This window comes from Amia ocellicauda, chromosome 9, assembly GCF_036373705.1.
Source record: "Amia ocellicauda isolate fAmiCal2 chromosome 9, fAmiCal2.hap1, whole genome shotgun sequence".
NCBI classification, from domain to species: Eukaryota; Metazoa; Chordata; class Actinopteri; order Amiiformes; family Amiidae; genus Amia; species Amia ocellicauda.
This window is the reverse complement of record NC_089858.1, coordinates 35,108,687-35,133,149: the sequence shown is the minus strand read 5'-3', so window position 1 is coordinate 35,133,149 and position 24,463 is coordinate 35,108,687. Positions and strand designations below refer to the sequence as shown.

Sequence of the window (24,463 nt, the reverse complement as noted above, 5' to 3'; positions counted from 1 at the left end):
TGGAGACAGCAGTTCCAAAGCACCCCCCGCCTGCTGAGCTGCCTCCTGCCCCACACTGATCTACGAAGGCTCGCCAACGGCACAAAACCCAAACGGAATACGGAACAAGCCGTGGATTCGCTTTTCATCACGAGACACGCTTTGACAAAGTGGATGTGTCTCTGGGCATCGTTTTGTATTTGAAACAGTGTGTTTTTAGGGTGTGGAGAGACTCGGCGTGGCCCCTCCTGGGCCCCGCGTCTGCTTCCGAATGAAAAAAAGAGGCGAGCGCTCATTATTCTGGCTGTCAACAAGAGGCAATTTAATCTGTCATGTCGAATGCGTTTGCTTGAGGGTGCATTGAACATTGTTATTATTTAATCAAGTCTCGGTGCAGAGAAGAGAGGAGGTGATATGGGGGCTGTCGCGGGGAGGAAATCGAATTTGTGTCACTTTTCTGGTTGCCTTTGTTTTTTAACCTTGTGTTCCCAGTCTGGCTGCTGGGAGGTAAACTGTGCTGGTATGTGTTACCACCTATGCAGGCTCGATCCCCTCAGCCTCTCGTGCGCCCTTTGTCTCCCTCGTCTCCTGTCACTAATTCGTTTATGATCCTGTTCCTCTCACCAGGGGAGCTCTGCCCCAGCTGAGACAGTGTGCTGCAGCCGGCTCTTCTTAACAAGGGTTTTAAAAGCCGTGGGGTGAGAGACATGCCAAGCGTCACAAGAGGGGCAGCTCCTTTTATCAACTGGAGCTTGCCAACTGCTAGTGGGTGACTGGTTGGTGACATTCCCCTTCAAGGCATGTTACTCAGTAAATCGGCACATTGCTTGAGTTATTTTGGGCCTTATTGGTCCCCCTCAGTCGTTGCCCTTCTGAGTCCCTGCCCCCTTTCTATGACATCACACCCCAGTTCTGTGGGTTTTAACATCCTGGATAATAGCAATCATTGGAGAAACAGTGACATTTAATCCTCACCCTCCTGCACTGGACAGCAGAGGGCACATTCAGGTGTGTGTAGTTGGGGGTGGCGTAGTGGGGAGCATGCTCCCTTTTTCTCCTGCGGGTCTAGAAGAAGTGTCAAGTGGCCGGACTTGGAATCTGCACCCATTTTACTAGAAGGCGATGTTTTAATGCCCGATATTTGGTCTGTATCTGTGTGTGTCTGTGTGTACCTGTGTGTGTAGCTGTGTCTGTGTTTGTATGTGTGTATCAGTGTTATGTGTAACTGTATCCCTGTATTTCTATGTGTGAGTGTCTATCTGTGTCTCTCTCTCTCTCTCTCTCTCTCTCTCTCTCTGTCTGTGTCTGTATCTGTGTCCTGATGCTACGGTCTCTGGCACATGAAGGTTTCCTGGAGCTGCTTCCCTGCTGAGAGTGATTGAAGTTTTTTGCTTTGTTCGATCTTTTTCTGTTCTTTTTTTTTAATCTTCCTTGCGTTCGTATTGTATTCCCCGCCCGCTGTCTACCTTGGGGATTAGAAATGTCACTCTTTATTGGGCAGCTGTCTCTGTAGTGTCTCAGGCTGATGCATGTTAAACTGGCTCTCGCAGTCTCTCCTGTGCACTGAGACACTGTGCACTGCTGGGCATGTATGTTTGTATGTATGTTATTTAGTTTCCCGAATGCCTGATGTAGTTGTGGCGAGCTCAGCTACCACGGCGGGTCAGTTTTACAGGAGTGTAACCAGGGTAAGTAGTGTGATGTAACAGGGTCGATCTTCACACACTCAACATCACTGTATCGCACTGTGTAACTCCATGGGTCCTTGTGAGTTTGTAATGAAAAAGTGTTTTTGCAGGAGAGTTCCCTTGTTGACTAAAGACATTAATAATAAAGACATGAATAATATGAATAATAATACATCGACACAGGGTCACATTACAAATAACTTTTATTCATGAAAATATGGTTGATAGCAGCAAACAAGTGAAACTCCAAACAGCACAGAACCGCGAGACAGTCAAGGAGACAAATAGAGGTAACAGCCTAGGTTGTGTGTGTGTATTTGTGTGTGTAAATATATATATCAAATTAAAGTAAAACACAAAACTATACACTGAACAGAGATCAAACCAGCCTGACTGAGGACGACACTGAGGTGGCGAGATGGCAGTCACTGAATACACCGATCCACTCACAGTTTGTAAAATATATACACCCCCACCCCATGTAATCACACCTCCCCAAAATCCCCCCCCCTAGCCTTCCTCCTTCAGCCCCCTCTCGCTGTATTAAGATGTCAGGAGCAAATTCGCTCTTTGACGGTTGTCAGCCAGGTACAGTGATGCTGCCATTTATGTGCTGGGGCTTGTTAGCGGTAGTGATTGACAAATCCCTGGAGGAGGTTTGAGTTTTGAACACAGCTCTGTCTGCTGCTGACGAGGGCCCTAGCAAAGCACTGTGATCATATATATAAATAATTTACTTTACAAAATGTATATATAAGTCTGCAAATAATAAAATATATGCATGGTAAAAAAATATATAATGTACAGATAGTGGAAATATAAATGGAAACGCCTGGATAAATGAGGGACACCAAGTATATATATATCAAATGTGGCTCATGCATCAATTAAGCAAATAACATCCCAGCATGCTTAGGGTCATGTATAAGAATGCTGGCCAGGCCTGGTTGCCTATAACAATGACTAGCATGGCTGCAAGAGGAGACCTCAGTGCCTGTGATAGAGGTGTGTTGGGGTGCGTTTGGCAGGAGCTTCAGTGACTGAGACAGCTCAACTTGCTGATTCACGAGCAGCAGTGTTTAAGGTGATGTCAGCATGGAACTCTGAGGGAACGACATTATCAGCAAACGACCACAGTGGAAGGAAGCGCAGACTCCAGGATGCATGTGAATTGCAAAACAGGCGAGCAACTGAAGATCATTTCACTGCAGAATGCTAATATCTACTGAATGGTAATGAGTGAACATCTTCAGCCCATGTGGCAGCATTCCTTTCCTGCCCAGAGGGGTGTCGTTCAGGATGCTCCCATCCACAGAGCAGGTGTGGTCCCCCAGTGGTTTGATGAGCATGACACTGATCTTATCCATATGTCATGGCCTTCTGTGTCACCACATCTGAACCGAGTCAAGCATTTATGGGATATTCTGGAGTGATGCCCAAGGCAACGCTTTCCACCTCCGTCAACCAGGTGTGAGTTGACTGAATGGTGCCTGATGCTGGTAGACTCTGCCACAGCACAAACAGGCCATACTTGCCACATGTGGTGGCTCAGACCATCTTAAGGGAATACATTGGTTTCCATTTCCATTTCCTGTATGTTGGCAAATTCAGTTGCATTTGCAAGGGTCTCCCCAGCTTTACTGCTGCGCTCCTGGTGTTGCTGTCCCCAGGCCGGAGACCACTGGGACACAGCAGCTGTCCTCGTCTCGGGGTGGGCGCGCTGATCCTCTTCCTCCGAGATGCTTTTCACATGCTTGCAGAGGGAGAGTGTGTGTGAGAGGCGGCCAGAAACAGCGAGACCGAGCCTGGGTGACGATCTGAGATTGAATTGACGGCACTGCCCCGCTGTTCACCTCAATCATATACCACTCGTATCCTCCTGCCCTCCAGCAGGTTTCATTTCTAATATGGCAGAAAGTTAAAAAAATGTCCTGAATCGCAGAGCGGCGTCTTCAGCTCTCCCTGCTCTCTGGGTGACTTACAGACTTGAGGTGAATACAAGTGTACATCAACCGAGCCAAGAAATGAGAAGCTGTATGTTCCTAGTCTGAGGTGTGTGGGTTTCTGTCTCTCTCTCCTTTTCATGGTTTTACATTGTGTTTGCATGGGGGGGTGACTGTCGGTGACTGACAGGGTTTTCACGAAGGAAAATAAACAGTGCTTGGCTGCAAAACCTCAAATAGTCTGCTTGTTCTGCTGATGGCAGATGGCCGAAACGAGGGGGAAATTAATTTCTCGGTGGGTTGTCGGTGACAGCCAAGCGGCAGACAGTGGATGCAGATGTGATTGTAAAGCTACTGACAGGAGTGTTCGGGGGCACAGGAAGGAAGGAAGGAAGAAAGACTAAGTTCATGTGAATCTTGACATCTTTGCAATTCTTTTGCAAAGGACAAGCCTCCTACACCAGGTTCACCTGGTATGACAATAGATCTGTGCACTTTTGCCACGGTTCTGTTGAGGACATATCTCAGGTCCATTAATAAACCCAGCTAGACCACAGCATAAGATGTCTAAGAAATATTGATCTAGGCGGAATTCCTATGGTGCAGTAGAGCACAGATGCAGGTTGAGCCCACAGAAATCCACAGTGTTAAAAATGTGAGCGTCCGGTGGCGAATGTCCCAGGGTGACCACTGACCCAAACCACTGGGCAAGTGTTGGGCTTGTTTATAGTCATTACCACACATAAATAAAAGGGCATTTGTAAATTGTGCTTTTTTTATATATACAAAGTCAGTAGTTTCACAATTTACTATACCTGGTGGGAGTTACGAAGGTATAGTAAAAATTCTGCAAAGACCGTACTGGTACATTTTCATTCTTGTTTTCATTTATTTTAACATGGTTTTCTTACCATTTTAACTTGTAAAAATTATCTCTTCCAGTTTGTTACCTCACAGATTCACACAGACTGGCAATAAGAGAAGAACTATAATGTACAAACAGAGAGGCACGGTACAGCACTCACCACAAGAACACATGGACAGGGGCACAGGGTTGGTCAGCCACAAATGAATGCCAGCGAAGCGCCGTCGTATTCTCGCTCACGCTGAGCAGTGTAAACTGGTGAGCCCAGGACCCGGAGGGCAATGGTGTCGTCTCTTCTGCGGGGGTGGCCGTAAAGAGAATAAAAACTGTTAGTTTTCTGTTTTGGTTTTTGCCTGCCCCGGTGGTTTGTTGGTAAGGTCTTGTTTCTATTGCACATCAAAATGACCATGAAAACCAGCGCTGTTGGGAATCCCATTCTTAGGTGGCCTATTTACAAAAATACCGCTCACAGCAATACGTACTGCTCAGGACAAGGCCTGCTCCTCCATTGTCCAGTGTCTTGGAGCTCTGCTAGTCCAGTCTGCCAAGGCAACAGCAGTCAAAGTAGGGGGGGCATCCCTGTGTTTCCAGGGCCACAGTCACCCACTTGTTCATATACTTGAGGGGAAAAGCCATCATCATCATCTTCTCATTGGGGACTCCGTGAGTGCTGGGAAATCATGGAACACAAATAAAGGCAAGAGAACCTGTTGCTCTTCCAAGCCCAGGAGCTGTTCACCACAGTGACTTGAGTGCAGCTTGGGGTCAGCACCAGCAGGGGGGGGCTGTGTGTTTATACACGGTGAATGTGTAGGTCTGTAGATATAGGTGTAGGTATCATTACCATGGGGAAATCAGTGGAAACGTTTTGGGGAGGCTTTCATCCAGCAGTAGACTGACAAAAGCTGAGGAAGAGACCTGTATTTGTATATCTATATATCTAAGTGTGCGCGTGTGTGTGTGTGTGTGTGTGTAAATGCAGATCAGGCACAGTACTGCACAAGTCAGTCAGCCCAAGAGACGGTAGCGGCTCGGTCTGCCCCTCTGAGGCCATTTATAGCTCTCCAGCAGGACCTTGTTCTGCCCATTCGGGGAGCACCAGCACAGCCCAGGGGCAGCAGAGGAAGTCAGTACTCGGGTTCAGTACATCTGCAGAGGACTCAGGCGAGGCATGGCACAGAGCCACAGAGTCCAGGCAGTTGTGGGTGTGTGGGGGGGATCCATCTCTCCCTGCACACTGGAGGAACAGTCCAGGCATCTGTCTGTCTAAAGCAGGCAAAGACCCTCGGGCGGTGAGAGCGCTGTCGCCCTTTCATGCAGCAGAATTGCCTTGTGGTTTACTGCCTCAGAAACGCACAGCGGAGACTCGTGACTTCACTTGGTATACCAGGAATGCTCTTGTGCGAATGTGTTTTCTATTTTAATTTAAATCGCTATTTGTTGATGCGTGTATGTATTTCTTCTTGCCAGAAATAGTCAACTTTCTCAGACTGTGCCTCCACTGATTGCAATTCCTCTGCAGCCGGGTTATTTTAATGTTTAATTTAATGTCGTTAAATTATCCTGTATTAATATTTTATCATTCCCCTGTCTGGCTCTGTAGTGGATAGCCTGTCACTGGTGGGTAAAGCTGTTAATGGGACTGGCACAATGCGGCACGCCAGTTAAACACAGAGTCTGCATGAATGTATGTTTCTTGTGTAAACTGAGTCGCCTGGATAAGGGCTAAGAAATAAATAATAATAATACATTGACAGGCCCACAGAAACAGCATCTCTGTGTGTGTCTCTTACACTTCAGCTAGTTTGATGTTCTGGTGTTTTTATCGATTCAATAATCTGTATGTCACTGCTAATCCTAAGAACAAATGGGCTATAAATGGCAAGAGGAAAGGAAATGGATATCTGGGTTATAAAGCTTGAATGTTTGTTGACTCAAAACTACTACTACTACTGTTATTGTTATAGTGTTAGAATTGTCCTGGTGCGCTGTTTATTTCTGGGTTTCCTTACTGAGCTGCAGTTGGCTTCCGCAAATAATAGAATTGAACTGGAAACGTGCCCGAGGTGCTGTGACCAGTTTATCACCCTCCCCAGCTCCCCTGTGTCTCAGTGGGTACGGACAGTCCCAAGCCCAGCAGGGGAAACCGATCCCTCTCTAAAGCCACGGAGCCATAATGCCTTCCAAATACCTCCATTAATCTGCACAACAGGTGGACCATAACCACAGCCCCCACCCCCGACCTCTGATGCTCACATTGGTGGCCGTGTGCTGTTGTTACCAGTTGCTTGGTTCTGCGTTCCAAACAAACTCAGGAATCCCAAATGCCACGCTGTAATTGTTCGTCTGCAGGGCTCTAGCGGCGATCAGACTGGGAGCCGCAACTGCAAAATGATATGTTAAAATATGCAGAGCCCAAAGGAACCCTGCGCGTGAAGTCCCGTTTTATATAGATATTTTTTATACATAACTCTTTATGCACAATATTTACAAACACTCTTGCATTGTTGGTCTTGTTAGGCTCTGTTGTCAGAGCCAGCTGTCTCCTGCCCTGGGGCCCGCTTGCTGGAGAGTGCTGCTGTTCACATGGCAAGACAAACTTGGCAGGATCCCGTGCGCTCGATGCTGCGGTGGCGTGCGTGTCAGAAGCTCACTGTGGTGCTGCAGAAGTGGGCCGGGCCTGAGTTCTGGGGCTGGGCTGGGCTGGGCTGGAGCTGGGCACCTCAGGGCTCGCTGGGGTTTTCCCAGCATCTGCAAGATGAAAACCCGAAATTGTCGCAGTGTTTTTGAGAGAGACTGGCACTCTTTGGGTGTTGCCCATTTGGTTTCAGCACTGGGGGAGGTTAGGGGGTGAAGAACCCTGGCTAGCTAGCAAGTGATGATGGTGTGTCAGTCTGGTAGGGGCGTTGTGTGAGCAGCCTGTTGGCGATTGATTGGAGCACGGGACCAATGCACATGGTTTTGGAGACCCTGCAAGACGTCCCCTGTGGAAGGTGAGCTGTTCCTGTACTGGGGGTGGTGCAGGGGGCGTCCCCTTAAAGGTTAATCCACATGTTGATTATGAAGTTGTTGGGGGATTGGTTTTGGGGTCAAAGCTGGGCTGCGGTGGGGGGACACAGCTAGACCCCGGGCTCATGAGTTACAGAGCGGCTTCCCTATGGAGTGGGGGAGCGGAACTGGCTGATGCTGCTCTGTATCTGGGATGGGTTTGTTCTGTTTGTTAGTTTTCTCTGTTGGGTGAGGGGACAGGTCTAAGACATGTTGGTGTTGGAGTAGAAGCTGGATGTCTCCGACACGGTTTTGGAGACGCTGCGAGACGAGCCGTTGGATGTGAGATCCAGGGACAGCCTCTTGGCCCGCAGGCCCTCCTCGGGGTCCTCGTCGATGGCGTTGACCACGGTGGATACGGTGGTCTCCATGCGGCTCACCTTGTACATGCTGTTCTGCGTGTGCAGGTAGCGCGTGGACTTCAGCTCCAGCCCCTCGTAGTCGCCCGCCTTCACACAGGGACACCAGCGGAACGCCTGCTTGAACCCAGCGCGGAACCTGGAACAGGGGCATCACAGACAACAATTGAATACAACGGAATGCCAGGAGAACATCAAGATTTCACAACCACTTCCAGGTGAGGTGGACCGGTTGGCCGTACCTGTCATTCAGGCAGCAGTAGATGATGGGGTTGTACATGGTGGAGCTCATGCCCAGCCACATGATGGCCAGGTACACCTGCTGGATGAAGCGCTCCTCGAACAGGTTGGGGAAGAACTCGAACAGCAGGAAGTAGACGTGGTAAGGCAGCCAGCAGATGGCGAAGGTGCACACCACCACGATCATCATTTTCACCACCTGAGACGGGACAAAGCAAGGAGCCACAGAGGCAGGTCAGGGCTCCACTTGGAGAGGACAGCTTAAGTATTGAATAAGTTAAGCAGCAGCTTTCCTCCTTAACTAGTTTATAGACTTGTGTGAAGGTGCTCTAGTAACCAAGGGGAAGCTTAACTATGCAAATGGCCACAGCAGCCGTGGGGAGAGATGCCAGAAGGGGGGCATTACCTTGCGCTTGGCGGTCAGCTGCTCGCGATATCGGTCTGAAGAGTCGCCCGGGATCTCGCTGGCCCACAGGGTGAGTCCCACCACCAGGTAGGCACAGCCCATCACCAGCAAGGGCAGGAAGTAGATCAGGATGGCCACACAGATGTGGTACCTGCAAGAGGAACAGCACGAGAAGTAGGAATGTGAGAAGAAGAAAGGAAGAACCACAAAAACAATATCCACAACCAATCAAAAAATCTGTGCTGAAGAAGCATCCACCCGTAGAGAGACCACCTGAAGACACCTGGTACCCTGTACTGCAGCTGAATCGCACTTTGAAGCCGCTACAGCTGCTGTGGAAAGAACACGGCGAACATGTTCATTGACATAAACAGCACTTAATAAATGGCTTTGTTACAAAGGAACAAGATTCCAGACAATTACCAAGGGGAGCCTTTGAAGATTAATTTATTTACAACGCAAGCAGCAACTGGGCTAATTAAGGAATCTTGGCGATAATTGCATGAGGCAGGCGTTGCATTGTGCAGGTGTAGGTATAGAAGTGAGACACCCCCCCCCTCTCTCTCTCCTGAATTCACGAGGAATTGTAAATAAGAACCCAGGTCTGCTGGGGCGTTTATATTCATTATAGTTGACTGAGCTTTGGCCTTGGGTGAAGACGAGAGATGTCACAGGGCGCATAACAAATAGGTGGTTTTCAAAATACATATATACATAAATAACCCAAAACATGCTGGTCCTCTTTGCTAAGCCTGCAGGCTTTTCTGTGGCCCTTGATTAGATCATCATCTTGTGTGGCTGAATCACTCTATTGGGGAAATAAAAACTGGAGGAGCTCGGAGCTACAAGAAGTCAAGCCATCCTCTTGACTGTTAAAAAAAAATATATATATTGAAGGAAGATTAGCCTGCTTCCCCGCAAGCTATGCAAGACTCGCTTCCTTTTATTAAGATTGATACAAAACAATACCCCGCATGACTCCCCCATCAAGAACCCTGTGCAGGAATCTTCTCAGACCATCCTCTTGCTGTCAGGAGCAGCAGGAGAGAATTATTTCTTGCCACTTGGAAATATATAACTTTATCCCACTGAAGTGTTTTTTTTTTCTCCCATAAATTATGTGTCCCCATTTCAAATGCAAATTCCAAAGAAAAAAACATTTCTTACATGATTAATATTAAAAAAAAAAAATCTGTATGGGCATGTTCTTGTATTGTAGAATATTTGTCACTCGCTAGCTTTTATAATTATATTTCTGAGGGTGTTGCTTGAAAAATTGAGGGTGTGTGAAGCTGCTAGAGAAACACCAACTTTTTGGTGCCTGTTGCCTCACGTTCAGTGGGTAGACATTTATGTGGCAGCTGCATGTGACATCAGACAGACTGCTGCCTTGAGGACATGCCCCCTGTACTAATGTGAGCTGCCATCTTGGAAGTTCTCCATTTGACCTAGTCTTCTAAAATCATGTCAGGAGTGCAAACCACAGAGGGGGAAATTATAGGCATATAGGCAAGTGGTGATCTTTATTGCTCTTTGTTTATTTATTTATTGAGGATGGGACTCTATAGGTTCTTGAAGTGTCTCTTTAAAAAAAAAAAAAAAAAAAAAAAACGTCCTGCCACTAACACGCAGTCAAAAATGGGTGAGGGGTGGCAGCTATAGAGAAGCCGAGCCAAGCGAGGAATCTGACAAACACAAACTGAAGTAACTGGATCTAAAAGGCTTTCTCCAACCCCCCCTTCTCTGCCAGCCACTGTGCACAGCCTCCTGTTGATGGAGGGGGAAGGCGAGAGCTGCATAACGGGCTGCCAGCAGTGAAGTACACACCGGTCTGATGAGAGCAAACAAGTGTTCCATTAGCCAGAGTGAACGACGGCTGGCCGCAGTCAGAGGGATCTATTAATAAAGAGCCATGCGCTCCTGGGGATTATCCCACGGAGGGGCCGAATACCATCGCCCGGGCTGGGGGTCACGGGTTACAGCAGCTTGCAGATTCACAGCGACAGCAACACTTTTCACACAGACGTTTGCTCCCCGTCTTCTGAAAGCTTGCATCAGACAGAGGCACGGAAAGGACTGATGTGTGAGTGTGTGGATGAGGTGTGCGTGTGTGTTTTTCCCTCTGAAACATAGCTCTGGGAAGTTGTTTGTTTCAAATCGCTCTTGTCAGAGAGACAGGGCAAATGAGGTGAAAACAACATGAAAACCACCTAACGTGTGCGAGGAGCTTCCCTCTGTCTGGACAATGCAGTAACCTCACATGATTGAGAAAGGAGGATTACATTTGTACAAACTGTATATATTACCCATGTTCACAACTAAGCCTGCAGCCGCCAGTAGCACGCCAGCCCCCATCCTATTCGAGCCTTCAACTCAGTCCAGGAGACAGCCCCCCCCCAGCTCTCCAGCACAGGCAAACTGAGACAACACAACAACAGCCAGGAATACACCTCTTCCACTCTCGACACCCGTCTGAGGAAGCGTGGCCACATGCAACTCACTCACGCATGTCGGCAAGGCGTAGCTTGTCACACGCATGAAGTGACCATACGTACAGCAAGGCCCAGGCCAAAGGTAGAAGAAAATAAAATGTTTGAGAGAAACTGCAGCTAAGCTATGAAACATAATAAGCTTGGGTCAGTCTGGTCAGCCAGCCCTGTCTGCGAGGAGCCTGGCAGTCAGGTCTAGCCTTTCATCAAAAGCACCGGGGCCTGCTTCCTTTGTAATATCGGATAGTGCCGCCCAGGGAGTAGGAGTCTTTGTAGCTCTACTTCGCTCAGGCTAACAACTTCATCCTATTGATTAACCGTTCAGACAAGCTCCCCCCGCCGTGCGTCCAGAGTGTTTCCAGCCTCGCCTGGGGAGGTGTATCTGTGGCCTGTGGTTAATAAACAGCCCAATTGAGCGCTCGTGGTGTCCTCTGGCCTGATTGCGGCAATAAATCCCAGGCTCCGCAGCAGGAAACTGATCTGGTGGCCTCCCCCAGCGAGCTGGAACTCTGAAGAGAGGCCTGCTGGATCTCTGGCATGAGGAACGTTCAGCTCTTGAGCAAACGTCAACTTTAATTTATTTGGACAGAGGTGGGGGACAACTTGGAAGATTAATGACTGCATCCCCACCAGCGAGTGGGTTAGGATTGGGGTCAGTATACCTTGACACGTGTTATTTTTGCTCACAGATACTGTACACCATACTGCTGAGCAGGTGCTGTATGTATATGGCTTCATTTCCTGTGTCTGAAAATAAATGTTAATAAATAAACCAAACATGTTCTTGATATGTTCGTTGTATCTGTGTGTTCATTGTCTATGTGAGGTAATCCATAAAAAGGTGTGATCAGGCCAAACATACATGAATTCTGTTGATACTGTTTTCTATGTATCACAGCAGTGTGCCACTGGTGTTCAGTAAGAGCTCTTGATATAAAGATGTGTGGATTATTTTAAGGCAGATATTTCATTGTAGGATTGTTAACCTGGTTTTGAAGCAATGTTTCATTTTGAATGGGATTTGTGAAGTGTTGCAGAGTCAACAAACCATTTTGTGTTAGTGGTTTTGAGAACATGAAATATTGTTCCAAGAAATGTGTGTTCACAAATTGAGAAAAATCGTAATTTTGTATTACGCTGCATTCATTATTTTGGGTTTATTTTAATCTTTAAGGTGTTTTATTAACTTGTTTATGATGATCAGACCATGCCGTATATAGACTTACACCGATCAGCCATAACATTATGACCACCTGCCTAATATTGTGTAGGTCCCCCTTTTGCCACTAAAACAGCCCTGACCCGTCGTGTCATGGACTCCACTAGACCTCTGAAGGTGTGCTGTGGTATCTGGCACCAAGACGTTAGCAGCAGATCCTTTAAGTCCTGTAAGTTGCGAGGTGGGGCCTCCATGGATCGGACTTGTTTGTCCAGCACATCCCACAGATGCTCGATTAGATTGAGATCTGGGGAATTTGGAGGCCAAGTCAACACCTTGAACTCGTGATTCATCAGACCAGGCCACCTTCTTCCATTGCTCCGTGGTCCAGTTCTGATGCTCACATGCCCATTGTAGGCGCTTTCGGCAGTGGACAGGGCTCAGCATGGGCACCCTGACTGGTCTGCGCCTACGCAGCCCCATACGCAACAAACTGCGATGCACTGTGTGTTCTGACACCTTTCTATCAGAACCAGCATTCACTTTTTCAGCAATTTGAGCTACAGTAGCTCGTCTGTTGGATCGGACCACACGTGCCAGCCTTCTCTCCCCTCGTGCATCAATGAGCCTTGGCCGCCCATGACCCTGTCGCCGGTTCACCGCTTTTCCTTCCTTGGACCACTTTTGATAGGTACTGAGCACTGCAGACCGGGAACACCCCACAAGAGCTGCAGTTTTGGAGATGCTCTGACCCAGTCGTCTAGCCATCACAATTTGGCCCTTGTCAAAGTCGCTCAGATCCTTACGCTTGCCCATTTTCCCTGTTTCTAACACATAAACTTTGAGGACAAAATGTTCACTTGCTGCCTAATATATCCCACCCACTGACAGGTGCCATGATAACGAGATTATCAGTGTTATTCACTTCACCTGTCAGTGGTCATAATGTTATGGCTGATCAGTGTATACAGACATTGAGAATGGATGGCTATATATATATATATATATATATATATATATATATATATACACACACACTCACCTAAAGGATTATTAGGAACACCATACTAATACTGTGTTTGACCCCCTTTCGCCTTCAGAACTGCCTTAATTCTACGTGGCATTGATTCAACAAGGTGCTGATAGCATTCTTTAGAAATGTTGGCCCATATTGATAGGATAGCATCTTGCAGTTGATGGAGATTTGTGGGATGCACATCCAGGGCACGAAGCTCTCGTTCCACCACATCCCAAGGATGCTCTATTGGGTTGAGATCTGGTGTCTGTGGGGGCCAGTTTAGTACAGTGAACTCATTGTCATGTTCAAGAAACCAATTGGAAATGATTCGACCTTTGTGACATGGTGCATTATCCTGCTGGAAGTAGCCATCAGAGGATGGGTACATGGTGGTCATAAAGGGATGGACATGGTCAGAAACAATGCTCAGGTAGGCCGTGGCATTTAAACGATGCCCAATTGGCACTAAGGGGCCTAAAGTGTGCCAAGAAAACATCCCCCACACCATTACACCACCACCACCAGCCTGCACAGTGGTAACAAGGCATGATGGATCCATGTTCTCATTCTGTTTACGCCAAATTCTGACTCTACCATCTGAATGTCTCAACAGAAATCGAGACTCATCAGACCAGGCAACATTTTTCCAGTCTTCAACTGTCCAATTTTGGTGAGCTTGTGCAAATTGTAGCCTCTTTTTCCTATTTGTAGTGGAGATGAGTGGTACCCAGTGGGGTCTTCTGCTGTTGTAGCCCATCCGCCTCAAGGTTGTACGTGTTGTGGCTTCACAAATGCTTTGCTGCATACCTCGGTTGTAACGAGTGGTTATTTCAGTCAAAGTTGCTCTTCTATCAGCTTAAATCAGTCGGCCCATTCTCCTCTGACCTCTAGCATCAACAAGGCATTTTCGCCCACAGGACTGCCGCATACTGGATGTTTTTCCCTTTTCACACCATTCTTTGTAAACCCTAGAAATGGTTGTGCGTGAAAATCCCAGTAACTGAGCAGATTGTGAAATACTCAGACCGGCCCGTCTGGCACCAACAACCATGCCACGCTCAAAATTGCTTAAATCACCTTTCTTTCCCATTCAGACATTCAGTTTGGAGTTCAGGAGATTGTCTTGACCAGGACCACACCCCTAAATGCATTGAAGCAACTGCCATGTGATTGGTTGGTTAGATAATTGCATTAATGAGAAATTGAACAGGTGTTCCTAATAATCCTTTAGGTGAGTGTGTGTGTATATATATATATATATATATATATTCTGTAGTGCAGAAGGAGCAGATGAGGGGGAACGTAAAGCAGTGCTTAGGCAGCTTCTGTTATAGTTGTTCTTGTTTTAAAGTTGTGAAGAGATAGAAGTGTGATGACAGTTCCTCGCAGACGTGCAGGGGCGTGGGTTTTGTAAGAAAGTGTCTGTGTATGTGTGTGTGTGTGAGTGTCTAAGTGTGTGCGAGTGCGCACTTCTGCAGGAAGAATTAAACAGCTGCCGGCAGGAATTACAGTGCCCCGGCTCCCTCGGATGATGAACAGGTTTCTTGTTTTGCAGTGGAGCGTGGCCAGCAGCAGACAGGACCGCGGTGGGAATTCTCCACTGTTTGCAGGCCGAGAGAGAACACGCAGAACTCAGATCCCATTCACAGCCAAGTCAGAGAGAATAACTGCAGGCTGTCAAATACTTCAACAAAAAATAAATATATAATATTGGAGTTTGAAATGAATTGTGTAAGCCAGAGAGTGCATTAATTGTCTACTTGCTTAGGGAGTCCTGTTCAGTCTGAAATTCACAAAGTTCAGTGTGTGCTGTTCTGTGGCCTGGTACACATGAGTATATCTCAGAGGAAGGGTTATGTTTAGAGGTGGAGCATCTGCCTGTGCTTGAGTGAACACGAGTATATACATAGCTGAGGTCCAGATGCCCAGCAAAGACCCAATTACAACCGCCTGCGGATTAGGATCAAACAGCATGGAGCTCAGCTTTTGTGTGATCAAGTGCTGGCTTTGTGGCACACTGAGGCAACCCTGGATGACTCCTACCGCCACCTCCCTGCCGTCACTCCACCTTTTGTCTTTTGCACAAAATCAATCTGGTCACACTCACATTTTTTTGAAGTCCCAGACGACGTACTCTGGCCAGTCAATGTAGCAGACGACGCGGCCGGGGAGCTGGTCGATGCTGGAGTAGTAGTACTGGGGGAAGGCCAGGCACAGCGCCAGGAACCAGATCACCGCCACGATGATCTTGGTCTCGGTGGAGGACAGGCGCTGCTGCAGGGGGTGAATGATGGCCATGTACCTGCAGGAGATACCAGGAGAGAGACGCTGGCTGTAACCTGGGCAGGTTGAGGACTGAGGACTGAGGTCAGGGCCAAGGCCAGGGACGCTGAGTAAACCTGGCCTTGCTGACTGGAGCTCTTGACTCCATGCTGCACTGAAGCACAGCGCTGACAGTGTGCGCTCAGCCGTGCCTGGGTGTAATGATAATGATAACCGGAGATGATAATGTATTTTTGTAAGTGTGAGAGAGATAGAGAGAGAGAGAGAGAGAGAGTGTGGAAATACATCATGCTCATCTGAGGCAACTAAATAAATGTAGCGTTTTTTTTTGTTTTTTTTTACCGGTAACCAATTAATTTCTCTATAGCATTCACAGATACCCCAGATTGGTCTCACAAAACCTTTTCAGAAAGGCTTTTATGTTGGACTTTCATTTTTTATGAAAACGAGTTCAATAAGCAGAAGAACGAGATGGGAAATACCTGAGGGCTTCTGATGTGCTTTTTTTTCAATGTATTTACTTATTTATTGTAATTGTATAGCACAGCGCGGCTGATGAAGCGTGCTATAGAAATCTGGAACAATCCCAAATCGCAGAACACCGCGGCCGTCTCCAGACCCTGCGCTCAAAGCTTTCACCGGCAAGGCATTGAGAGTTTCTTCGTTAATGAATGAATGAATATTAATGAATTATTTTCCAAAGGGAGCACGGAAGGAATATGAATTTGAAAGCCTGATTGTCATAACGGAATCACATCCATTTAGGTTGTTAATGAACGTGTGGAAGATACATTTCACATCAAGCCCTCAAAGAGGAGTTTGCTAAGTGACCCTGAATGAGGTTGGAGAAATTGCTTTGAACCATCTTCTAATTTCTCCCCTTTTGGAAAATCACGCTGTACACGTATAAACCGGGCTGCTGTGTCTGTCTGCATTGGCAATTGTTTGCTACTTAAGTTGTTTGCAAGGTTTGAAAAATGCACATAGATTGAAAGACAAATCCCTAAAATTGTGTTGATTGTGTATCAGATGTATGACTCCCAAAGACACTCCATAGAAATCTGTTTATGTGGCCCACGTGAGGAGGGGACTTTAAACACGGGGACCTTTACACTAAATAGACGTTTATTATGAACTCAGTTCGGTTTTCTGAGCTGCACGACTTCTATCATTTTATTTTCCTCTCTCTGCCTTCTCCCAACACACACACTAACCCACTCTCTCTCTCTGTCTCTCTCTCTCTCTCTCTCTCTCTCTCTCTCTCTCTCACACACACACACCACTCCAGCCCCCAATCCTGTCCCGCACTATTTAGTGAACCCCCTGCCCTGTTCGCAGCTCCAGCAGTCCTGCTATTCCCTGTGTCTCGCTGTGTGACAGTTTAGTTTGCATGCTGGACAGTGGGAGACGGGTCCGGCGTAATTGTCCTGCCAGACCCAGGTACTGTAGTGGCGCAGGGCAACCTAGGGCGACAGCAGAGCACACACACCTGCTGAGATAATCTAGCACCTTGTCACAACGCATGGAGCGCGCGAGAGACAGGACAATGGGAAGAGCGAGGGGGAGGGAGAGAGAGAGAGAGAAAGATAGCAGGGGGGTAAGAAGGGACAGAGAGGGAGACGATCAGTACCACTCTGATAGTACAGGACAGACAGGGTGGGCGAGGGCTGCAAAGTGGGACAAGAGTAAGAGTGCTGGTAAAGGTGGACAGACAGAGGAAGGGAAGGAGGGATGGGATATTGTAGCAAGTTCCTATTCTTAGAAGCATGTTCTGCACATGAAACAAATGCATAAGCTCATCTATGAACCACGAGTCTGTGAGAATCCTGCAGCGCTGCGTGTCGAATGGTGCTGCATCTTCCCTGAGCGGCGCACATAAAGGCAGCTCCAGAAGAAGAAATGACCTCGTGATGAGGGATCGATCGGCAGTTTTTGTGCACACTTCTTTATCGAGAAGTGATCAGGCCACGGTGTCGAGAGTCGAGTGGTGGAGGGCAGCTCAGCATGCGCAGCTAGGCAAATGTCACACTGGAGAAACAGACACAGGATCCACCATACACACACACACATGTGCTGTACTAGGATAACATTGTCTACATGTTCATGCATGTATTTACTTATTTTTTTTGTCACAGTGGAGGTCCACATGAGAGGACAAGTCCCACACTGACAAATAACTTACCCATAAAACACATGTATCATATATTTATATTACCACTTCATCCAACAGTTTCATCTACTTCTAAATCAGGATTCTGAGGAGGTTGTGTTCTGGGACCAAAACAAAAAACTTGAATAGTTTTTTTTTCAGTTGATACAACTGTTGGATGACCTGACATCACAATAATTATATACTTTTATGTTTGATTTGATTTGATTTTATGGCCAGGTTGGGCTACAGCTTTATTGCGGATCTCACTCTTTGTTTACGAGGTGATGTCTTTGTTCCCGGCCACAGAGTGGGCTGTGTCTTTTATTATTTTATTTATTTATTGGAAAGAGTAGGGCATCTAAGCATTTAGCACAATCTGTGCATTTAAAGCACCGCTGAGTAAATGAGGCCACAGCACAGAGTAATGACAGCTTGTTAAACGTGTAATGACAGGATGGCACAAGCTAATTAGGGGCTCCACAGGCTAGTGGCATAACAGATTACGATTGAGAGGCTGCAGGTAGCTGAGTGAAAGGGTGGTGATTGTCAGGCAGATGGGGGTAATAAAACAAAACGAGAAAAAGCAAACGAGGAATTGCGGGTAGTCGTTCAAAGCGCAGAGTGGCAGAGAGCAGGAGAGAAACACAACAAATTACACAATGGTAAAATAGGGAAAATGCACTGAAGTGTGACAAGAAAGCCGAATAAAGTGCAAAGACAGGCTGGTGTTCATCAACAGGCCCCGGGTTTCTGTCTCCTGTACCCCCCCCCAGCCTGTTTCAGAGTGCCAGTAATTAAAGACTCGTCTGGGTTTTCTTTGGGCACTTAACACCATTTAAGTCACAGTGAGACGAGGGGAGGGGGCAAGTTTTCTGGATTTCATGACACCTCTCCTGACACCTCTCCTAAATCACTCAATCGCCCGGTCCTTCCCACTCTTGACTTGTCGCCGTTTAAGGGTACCACAAAAACTCCTCGGCTGGATGCACTGCGACAGGAGTGCGACACGCTGGGCTGACTGCCAGTTCAGATCGCAGGTAGCGGTGGTGAGAGCCAGGACCTGCTGACTCTGCAAGGCCACCAGTTCTGGCAGGCGGTGACGGTGATTCAGGATCACGGCTTGCTTCCTATCCCCTGCAACCCCCCACCCTTCCTTCCTATCCTTCCCCCTTCCAAACCCCTGCTGCAGTTCATTACCAATCCAATGTGGCAAATATATAACAGCCCAGATCAGTTAGAAGAATAAGAAATGTGAATGTTTTTTTTTTCCTGTAGTTGTCTGTTGTGTGTGTTTTTTTTTAACTATGTCCGTCTGTTTGAGTGTGTCTGTGTGCATGTGTGTGACTTATATAAGGAAATGGAAACAAGATGTCTGTAATGACCCCGATGGCAGCTTGGCTCTTAATAAATATGGATTGACACGGGGGTCAGGGGGAGTTTGTGGTCTCCACTAGCTGCAGCCGGCGCTCTTGCCTTCAGACAGACAGCGCATAACTGTGACAGTTCCGACCTGCTCACAGTGCTCTGCCTGGTTACAGCGCACCACCCCCCGGCCCGTACCACAGAGGTCCAGCCTTCCAGTCCTGTCCCACCACCCCCCAATCGCAGACCATCTCCCTGGCTGGGGCAAACACATCTGGAGCGCTCTCCCCTGCTGTGCAAAGTTCTTGCGGACCAGCTTACGAGAACAGACGGACACATACTCTACACACACAGTTCGAAATAACCGTGGCAACACCCTGAAAATGGCCATATTGACAGCCGAACAACATGTGGTTTCTCGTTCACGGAGCGGTAAAGCGTGTAACTGGCGGCTCACCCAGCATGGAGGCTAGTGTCACTGCCCCTGGAAGTGTTAGCTGAGCTGGACTCAGCTGGGAACTCAGTATCACTCCTCTAACTCTTGAAAGGATATACAACCTCCCCTCTGTGTCAGGCGCCCAGTCCCCTCGCATAACTTTACAGGAAGGCCCGAGATGAGGCCGAGTAAGCCCCATTAATGACGACTGGTGACTAAGCGTGGCTTGTTGGCAGAGTGGACGGGCCAGTTTTCTCTTTACAGTTCATTTACAGTTCACTTCCACCGGACCGGCTGCAGTGTAATGACCCGCCGCTGCCGACTGCTCCACAGTGCCAGTGTCAGTCTGTGGGCGGCCTTGCATTGCCCTGCCATGGCGTCCAGTCGGAGAGAAAGAGTGGCCAGAGGCAGAGTGTGCTGGCAGCCGCGGCGGTGCAGCTCTGAGAGCTGATGCAATGTGATCAGATGAGAGATTGTGCCTTTGCAGCTCTTGGGAGCCGAGTTGGCGAGGCACAGCGCTTGCACAGCCAACGCCAGCGATGCCAGGCAACTTTTTGTTAACTTGTTTGTTGGTGTGATTTATGGATTATAATGCAAAGTGCTTTTCTGCATTTTACTGCTACTGCCAGTTTGCTAGTGCTCCCTGGTGGCACAGAGCCACAATGCGGTGTCAAGGGTAAAGGCATCCCTCCTTTGTTATTGTTAGCGCTGGCCCTTATAGGGGCACTGGGGGGGGATGAAACCACCAACCAAATCTGGCCCTCCTTGTGTTGTTGGCCTCTCCATCAGCCGGTGATGTGAAGCGGTGTGAGGATTGTCTCCTGTGTGACCGCGAGGGTACAGGAGGATCTGTCTTTCAAACCGGCTAGCTGTGTGTTACAATGGTCTCTGAGCTAATTTCCCCATCATGCTATTTTGCCTTGCGAGATGAAATATGGGTGACTTCTCCACGCTAGGGGGCCCGGCTGTGTTTACACATGCTAACTGAACAGACCACGGCTCACGTTCTCGGGCTCTGCAGCGCTGCAGCCTGATATTGCATGCCTGTGTTTCAGGCAGCATATTTAGTCTTCTATAGCTTGTGCTCGTTGTGGCTTTAACTCTCAGAAATGTTCATGAGAAAAAACAGCCATGAATTGGCTGATTAGATGTAATTCCAGGTCCACACTCAAGGTATCTCCCTTATAATGGTATAGATGTTTTTTTATGGAAAAGAGGTGCCTTCAATAAGCATATATAATCTTTTCATTATTACGCAGTGCTTGCCAAAAGCATCTTGCCATTTTAAAATGCTCCTTCTGCCTCATTTCTGATCGTTAATGGAATGTAATAAAATGCAAAGGTCAGGCTACTATAAATATGTTCCTTTTGTTTTTTTGCCAGAGTGTTGATAAGTGTGTTTTTATTAACTATATAATCAAACGTAAGGGTGCCAGCTGGCTTGCATGTTCCTGATTCACTGTAGCTTTGTGTCTGGAGGTAACAGCGGGATCAGGGAGATAATGTCTGGGATGCATAGGTCCAAGTCCTTTCATTGCAGGAGAGATCTACACTGCAAGAGCAATGGCAGGGATGGTCCTTTTTATCAGACGTATTGGTGCAGTCATTAAGATTGAATGGACCCTATGAAACGCTTGGTGTGTGTGTATATATATTTTTTTTCTCGCTATCACAGAGAATGCTAACGTGTGTGCCTGTGTCCCTGCGAGCACCTGTCCCCCTCGGATCCGAGTGTCTTCGTGCTTGACCGGTCGGAGCAGCTCAAACAGCGCGATTAACTGGCTGCCAGTCACTTCCCTCCTGCAGTGCAGTCGCGCCTCCAAGTCTCCAGGCTAGATGTTTCTCCTGGGCGAATTGGGAAGCTCAGAATAGCGCGTTGTAATTGTAAACCAGGCGTATAAGAAGTGCTGTTACCGGCACGGTTATTTATGAATGTGTCCTAACGCAGGGTGCCAGCCCTGCACTGAAGCAGCCCTGGCATCAGCGCCTGTATCCCTGGCACTGTTAAGGAACAGGAACCAGTCCCGCCTTGTCGGGGTGCCTTTCTGTCCTGCTGAACAGAAGCTGTGTGTCTTGTATGTTTCTCTTGTATGTTAAAGCAAAGCAATCTCAGCAATTCAAAACTTTGCTGAGCATTATTACAGTGTTTTATTTTTATAAATGTATTTTCCAAGGGGGAAGGGGGTTACCTAGCTGTTTCATATTGAGGTAAGGGCTGGCGGATCCTCAGTTGTGAATGCATTGTCACAAAATTGTAATTATCTTTATTCCCGGTAAAAGTATTTAACATCTTTATACACGAACTTCGCAACGCAAGGTGGGGACAATTAGGAGAAGCTTTGGTTTCTGTTCAGTTCATTTGAAAAACACTAAAACGTCTTCTAAACACAGACATGTTATCATAATGCTATATTTGGACACACAGATAGTGTTTTCGCTGATCCAGCACTTTGTTTTCCCCAAACCTTTTTTGAGTCCGGTTTATGGTGTAATCCTATAACATCAATATCAATATGTATAATTGACTGTCTGTATGGGGTAAAAGTCTGCTATCTTCCTTATGTTTATGTGTGTTGAAGATGATCATTTAAAGTGTCTTCTACATTCACAAGTATAATGTGTTTGGGCTTATTTTTAATCTGTAATGGCACGTTTGCACAGGCTTGGTTTGGTGCCCAGCCGTCCACTCTGCCAGCATGCTGTTTGAGGATGGACGCCTGTCCTGCAGATCCAGTGCCACTGCCAGCCCAGCCCTCATCTCCTCCCCCCTCAGAGAAAGAGTAAGAGAGGAGAGAGAGAGAGAGAGAGAGAGAGAGAGAGAGAGGGACAGACAGACCGACGAGACAGACAGGAGGTGGAGAGATGCCACACCTTTTGTACATTATTGTTTTAACTTGGGGGGGGGCAGTTCACAGATGACAGACATGACAATTTTCTCCGTTTTGGGCAAATGCTGCATTTTCTCAATTTCTCCAGCAAATGCTCACAAACACCGTGAGACTCCTCGTCTCAGGATGATGGCGATATTGATCAGAGTATTGAAACAGATTGGTATTTTCGCCTTTTGAGCAGGCACCTATCATGTGCGACATTTTGATAGGGTCGTTTTTATAAGCCATAGGACAAATGATCATCTTATGTTCAAGATGAATAGAAAAGTATACAATGATAATTATGGTAATAAAAACTGTAATTCAACACTGACGTCACCTTATTTATTAACAGCATATTTTGAGGATAGTATAGCAGGTATATTGTCGTTATGAGACTACTTGTTGCTGCGCCTCAACGGTATAGGTGCTTTAAATAACTGGTTATGAATTGGTTGAATCAATTAATTAATTAATTTACGGCTCGCACTAGGACAGACAGACAGACAGGCGACATGCATGTGTTTGGCTGCGACACCGTGAGACAGGTGGAAAGTGGGAGCATTGAAGCGACAGACAGCCATGCCGGTGTCCACTCACCTGTCCAGCGCGATGGCCGTCATGGAGTAGATGCTGGCGAAGACGGCGGCGATGGGGAAGAAGTTGTGGAAGCGGCAGTAGGCCGACCCGTAGTACCACTCGTTGTGCACCGCGTAGGTGAAGTTGATGACCGTGTTGAAAGCCGACATGGACGCCTCGGCGAAAGCCAGGTTCACCAGAAAGTAGTTGGTCACCGTCCGCATCCGCTTGTGCGCCACTATGATCCAGATCACCACGATATTCCCCACGACCGAGATGACCACGATGGTCGTGTAGGCGATGGCCCAGAGCACGATCCTCCAGGTGGGCTGGACGAACTGGTTCGAGTAGGTGTCGGTGCCGTTGGGGGCCGAGCCGTTCACCCCGGTCCAGTTATAGTCCGGCGTGGAGTACAGGGGGTCCATCTCTGCGCAGTGGGATGTCGAGAGTGGACGTCTTTATTGTAAATGTGTTTTACATTGTCTGTAGATCATAAATAGACTCGTTACGATGTGCCACTGCACCTTTGAGTTCAGTGTTAACACAATAATGCGCGGTGGTCGGATGGAAACAAGTGATTTTAAAGGCTGCCTCTTCCCAACTTTACGTATTGTGATAAAAGCATGACTGCTCGGACGGCTGCGAGTCGCACCGGCGGGCGGGACGAGCTGGGCTTTGCGCTGCGCTTTCCGACTGGCACGGCGTTTATAGATGTGGAGCTCTCTTACACAGTAAACACACACTAGTGGAAATATTCAAAAGCACTACACACAGTCGACAACTTTCCTCAATGACCGCCACCGCTCGGAGCTGTGCGCCCGGCCTGAGGTGTCCGAGTCCGGGGTCCCGGGGTCCGAGCTCCGGCTCTCACGCACATCCCCCGCCGAGAGAGGCGCCGCCAACTGCCCGCTGCGCGCAGAGAGCCGGCCGGGGTCCACGGTGCCTTAAAGAAACACAATACCGCTATATTCGTGACTTTCGTAAGACTTTAGTCGTGTTGTTGTTTTTTCAAAAGCGCAAAGAAAATAGTGAATGCGTTAAAGGATGCTTCTTCAACTGTTGAAGAAAAGGCAAAAGAGATGACAAGGGCGAAAATTAAAAGAGAGGGAAAAAAACGCGAAAATACATTTGCAAGTATTTAAAGTAAACGAGTGCACAGATGGCTCTGCTGCAGAAAGCGGAGCGTTCCCCCACAGTGGTGTATATGTGTGTGTATGACTGAGGAGCTACTCGCCAAATACACTGCCGGCTGCGCGCTCTCTCTCTCTCTCTCTCTCTCTCTCTCTCTGGCAGACTATCACTCCCAGCGGTGTATGATTGATGGGAAGAGCAGGGGAAAGACTGAGTAAAAGCGTGCAGGGCAGTTTATAAGGAATTCACAGGACATACGCAGGGAACACACACACATGCAGAATATGTAGGATGACTATTGATGTTGATGGGTCGTACATTTTCTTGATAATGTTTGTGTGTGTGTGCCACATCTATATATCCACACCATGTGAAATTAGATTATGTTGAGCACAGGTTGGTGATGTATGCATCTATTTGAAGAAATATCTGTTTGGTTGCTTATGAATATTCTAT

General features: G+C 47.6%; 1 protein-coding gene across 1 annotated transcript; it reads right to left on the bottom strand.

Annotated features, from left to right (window-relative positions):
- Positions 1 to 2,192: 2,192 nt before the first annotated feature.
- tacr1a (tachykinin receptor 1a) lies at positions 2,193 to 24,105 on the bottom strand. The gene is made up of 5 exons (XM_066714234.1): positions 22,898 to 24,105; positions 15,302 to 15,496; positions 8,529 to 8,679; positions 8,125 to 8,321; positions 2,193 to 8,021 (listed from the first exon to the last, which is right to left on the bottom strand). The coding sequence occupies exons 1-5, from the start codon at positions 23,299 to 23,301 to the stop codon at positions 7,727 to 7,729; spliced, it is 1,242 nt and encodes a 413-aa protein (XP_066570331.1). The 5' UTR covers positions 23,302 to 24,105; the 3' UTR covers positions 2,193 to 7,726.
- Positions 24,106 to 24,463: the final 358 nt, after the last annotated feature.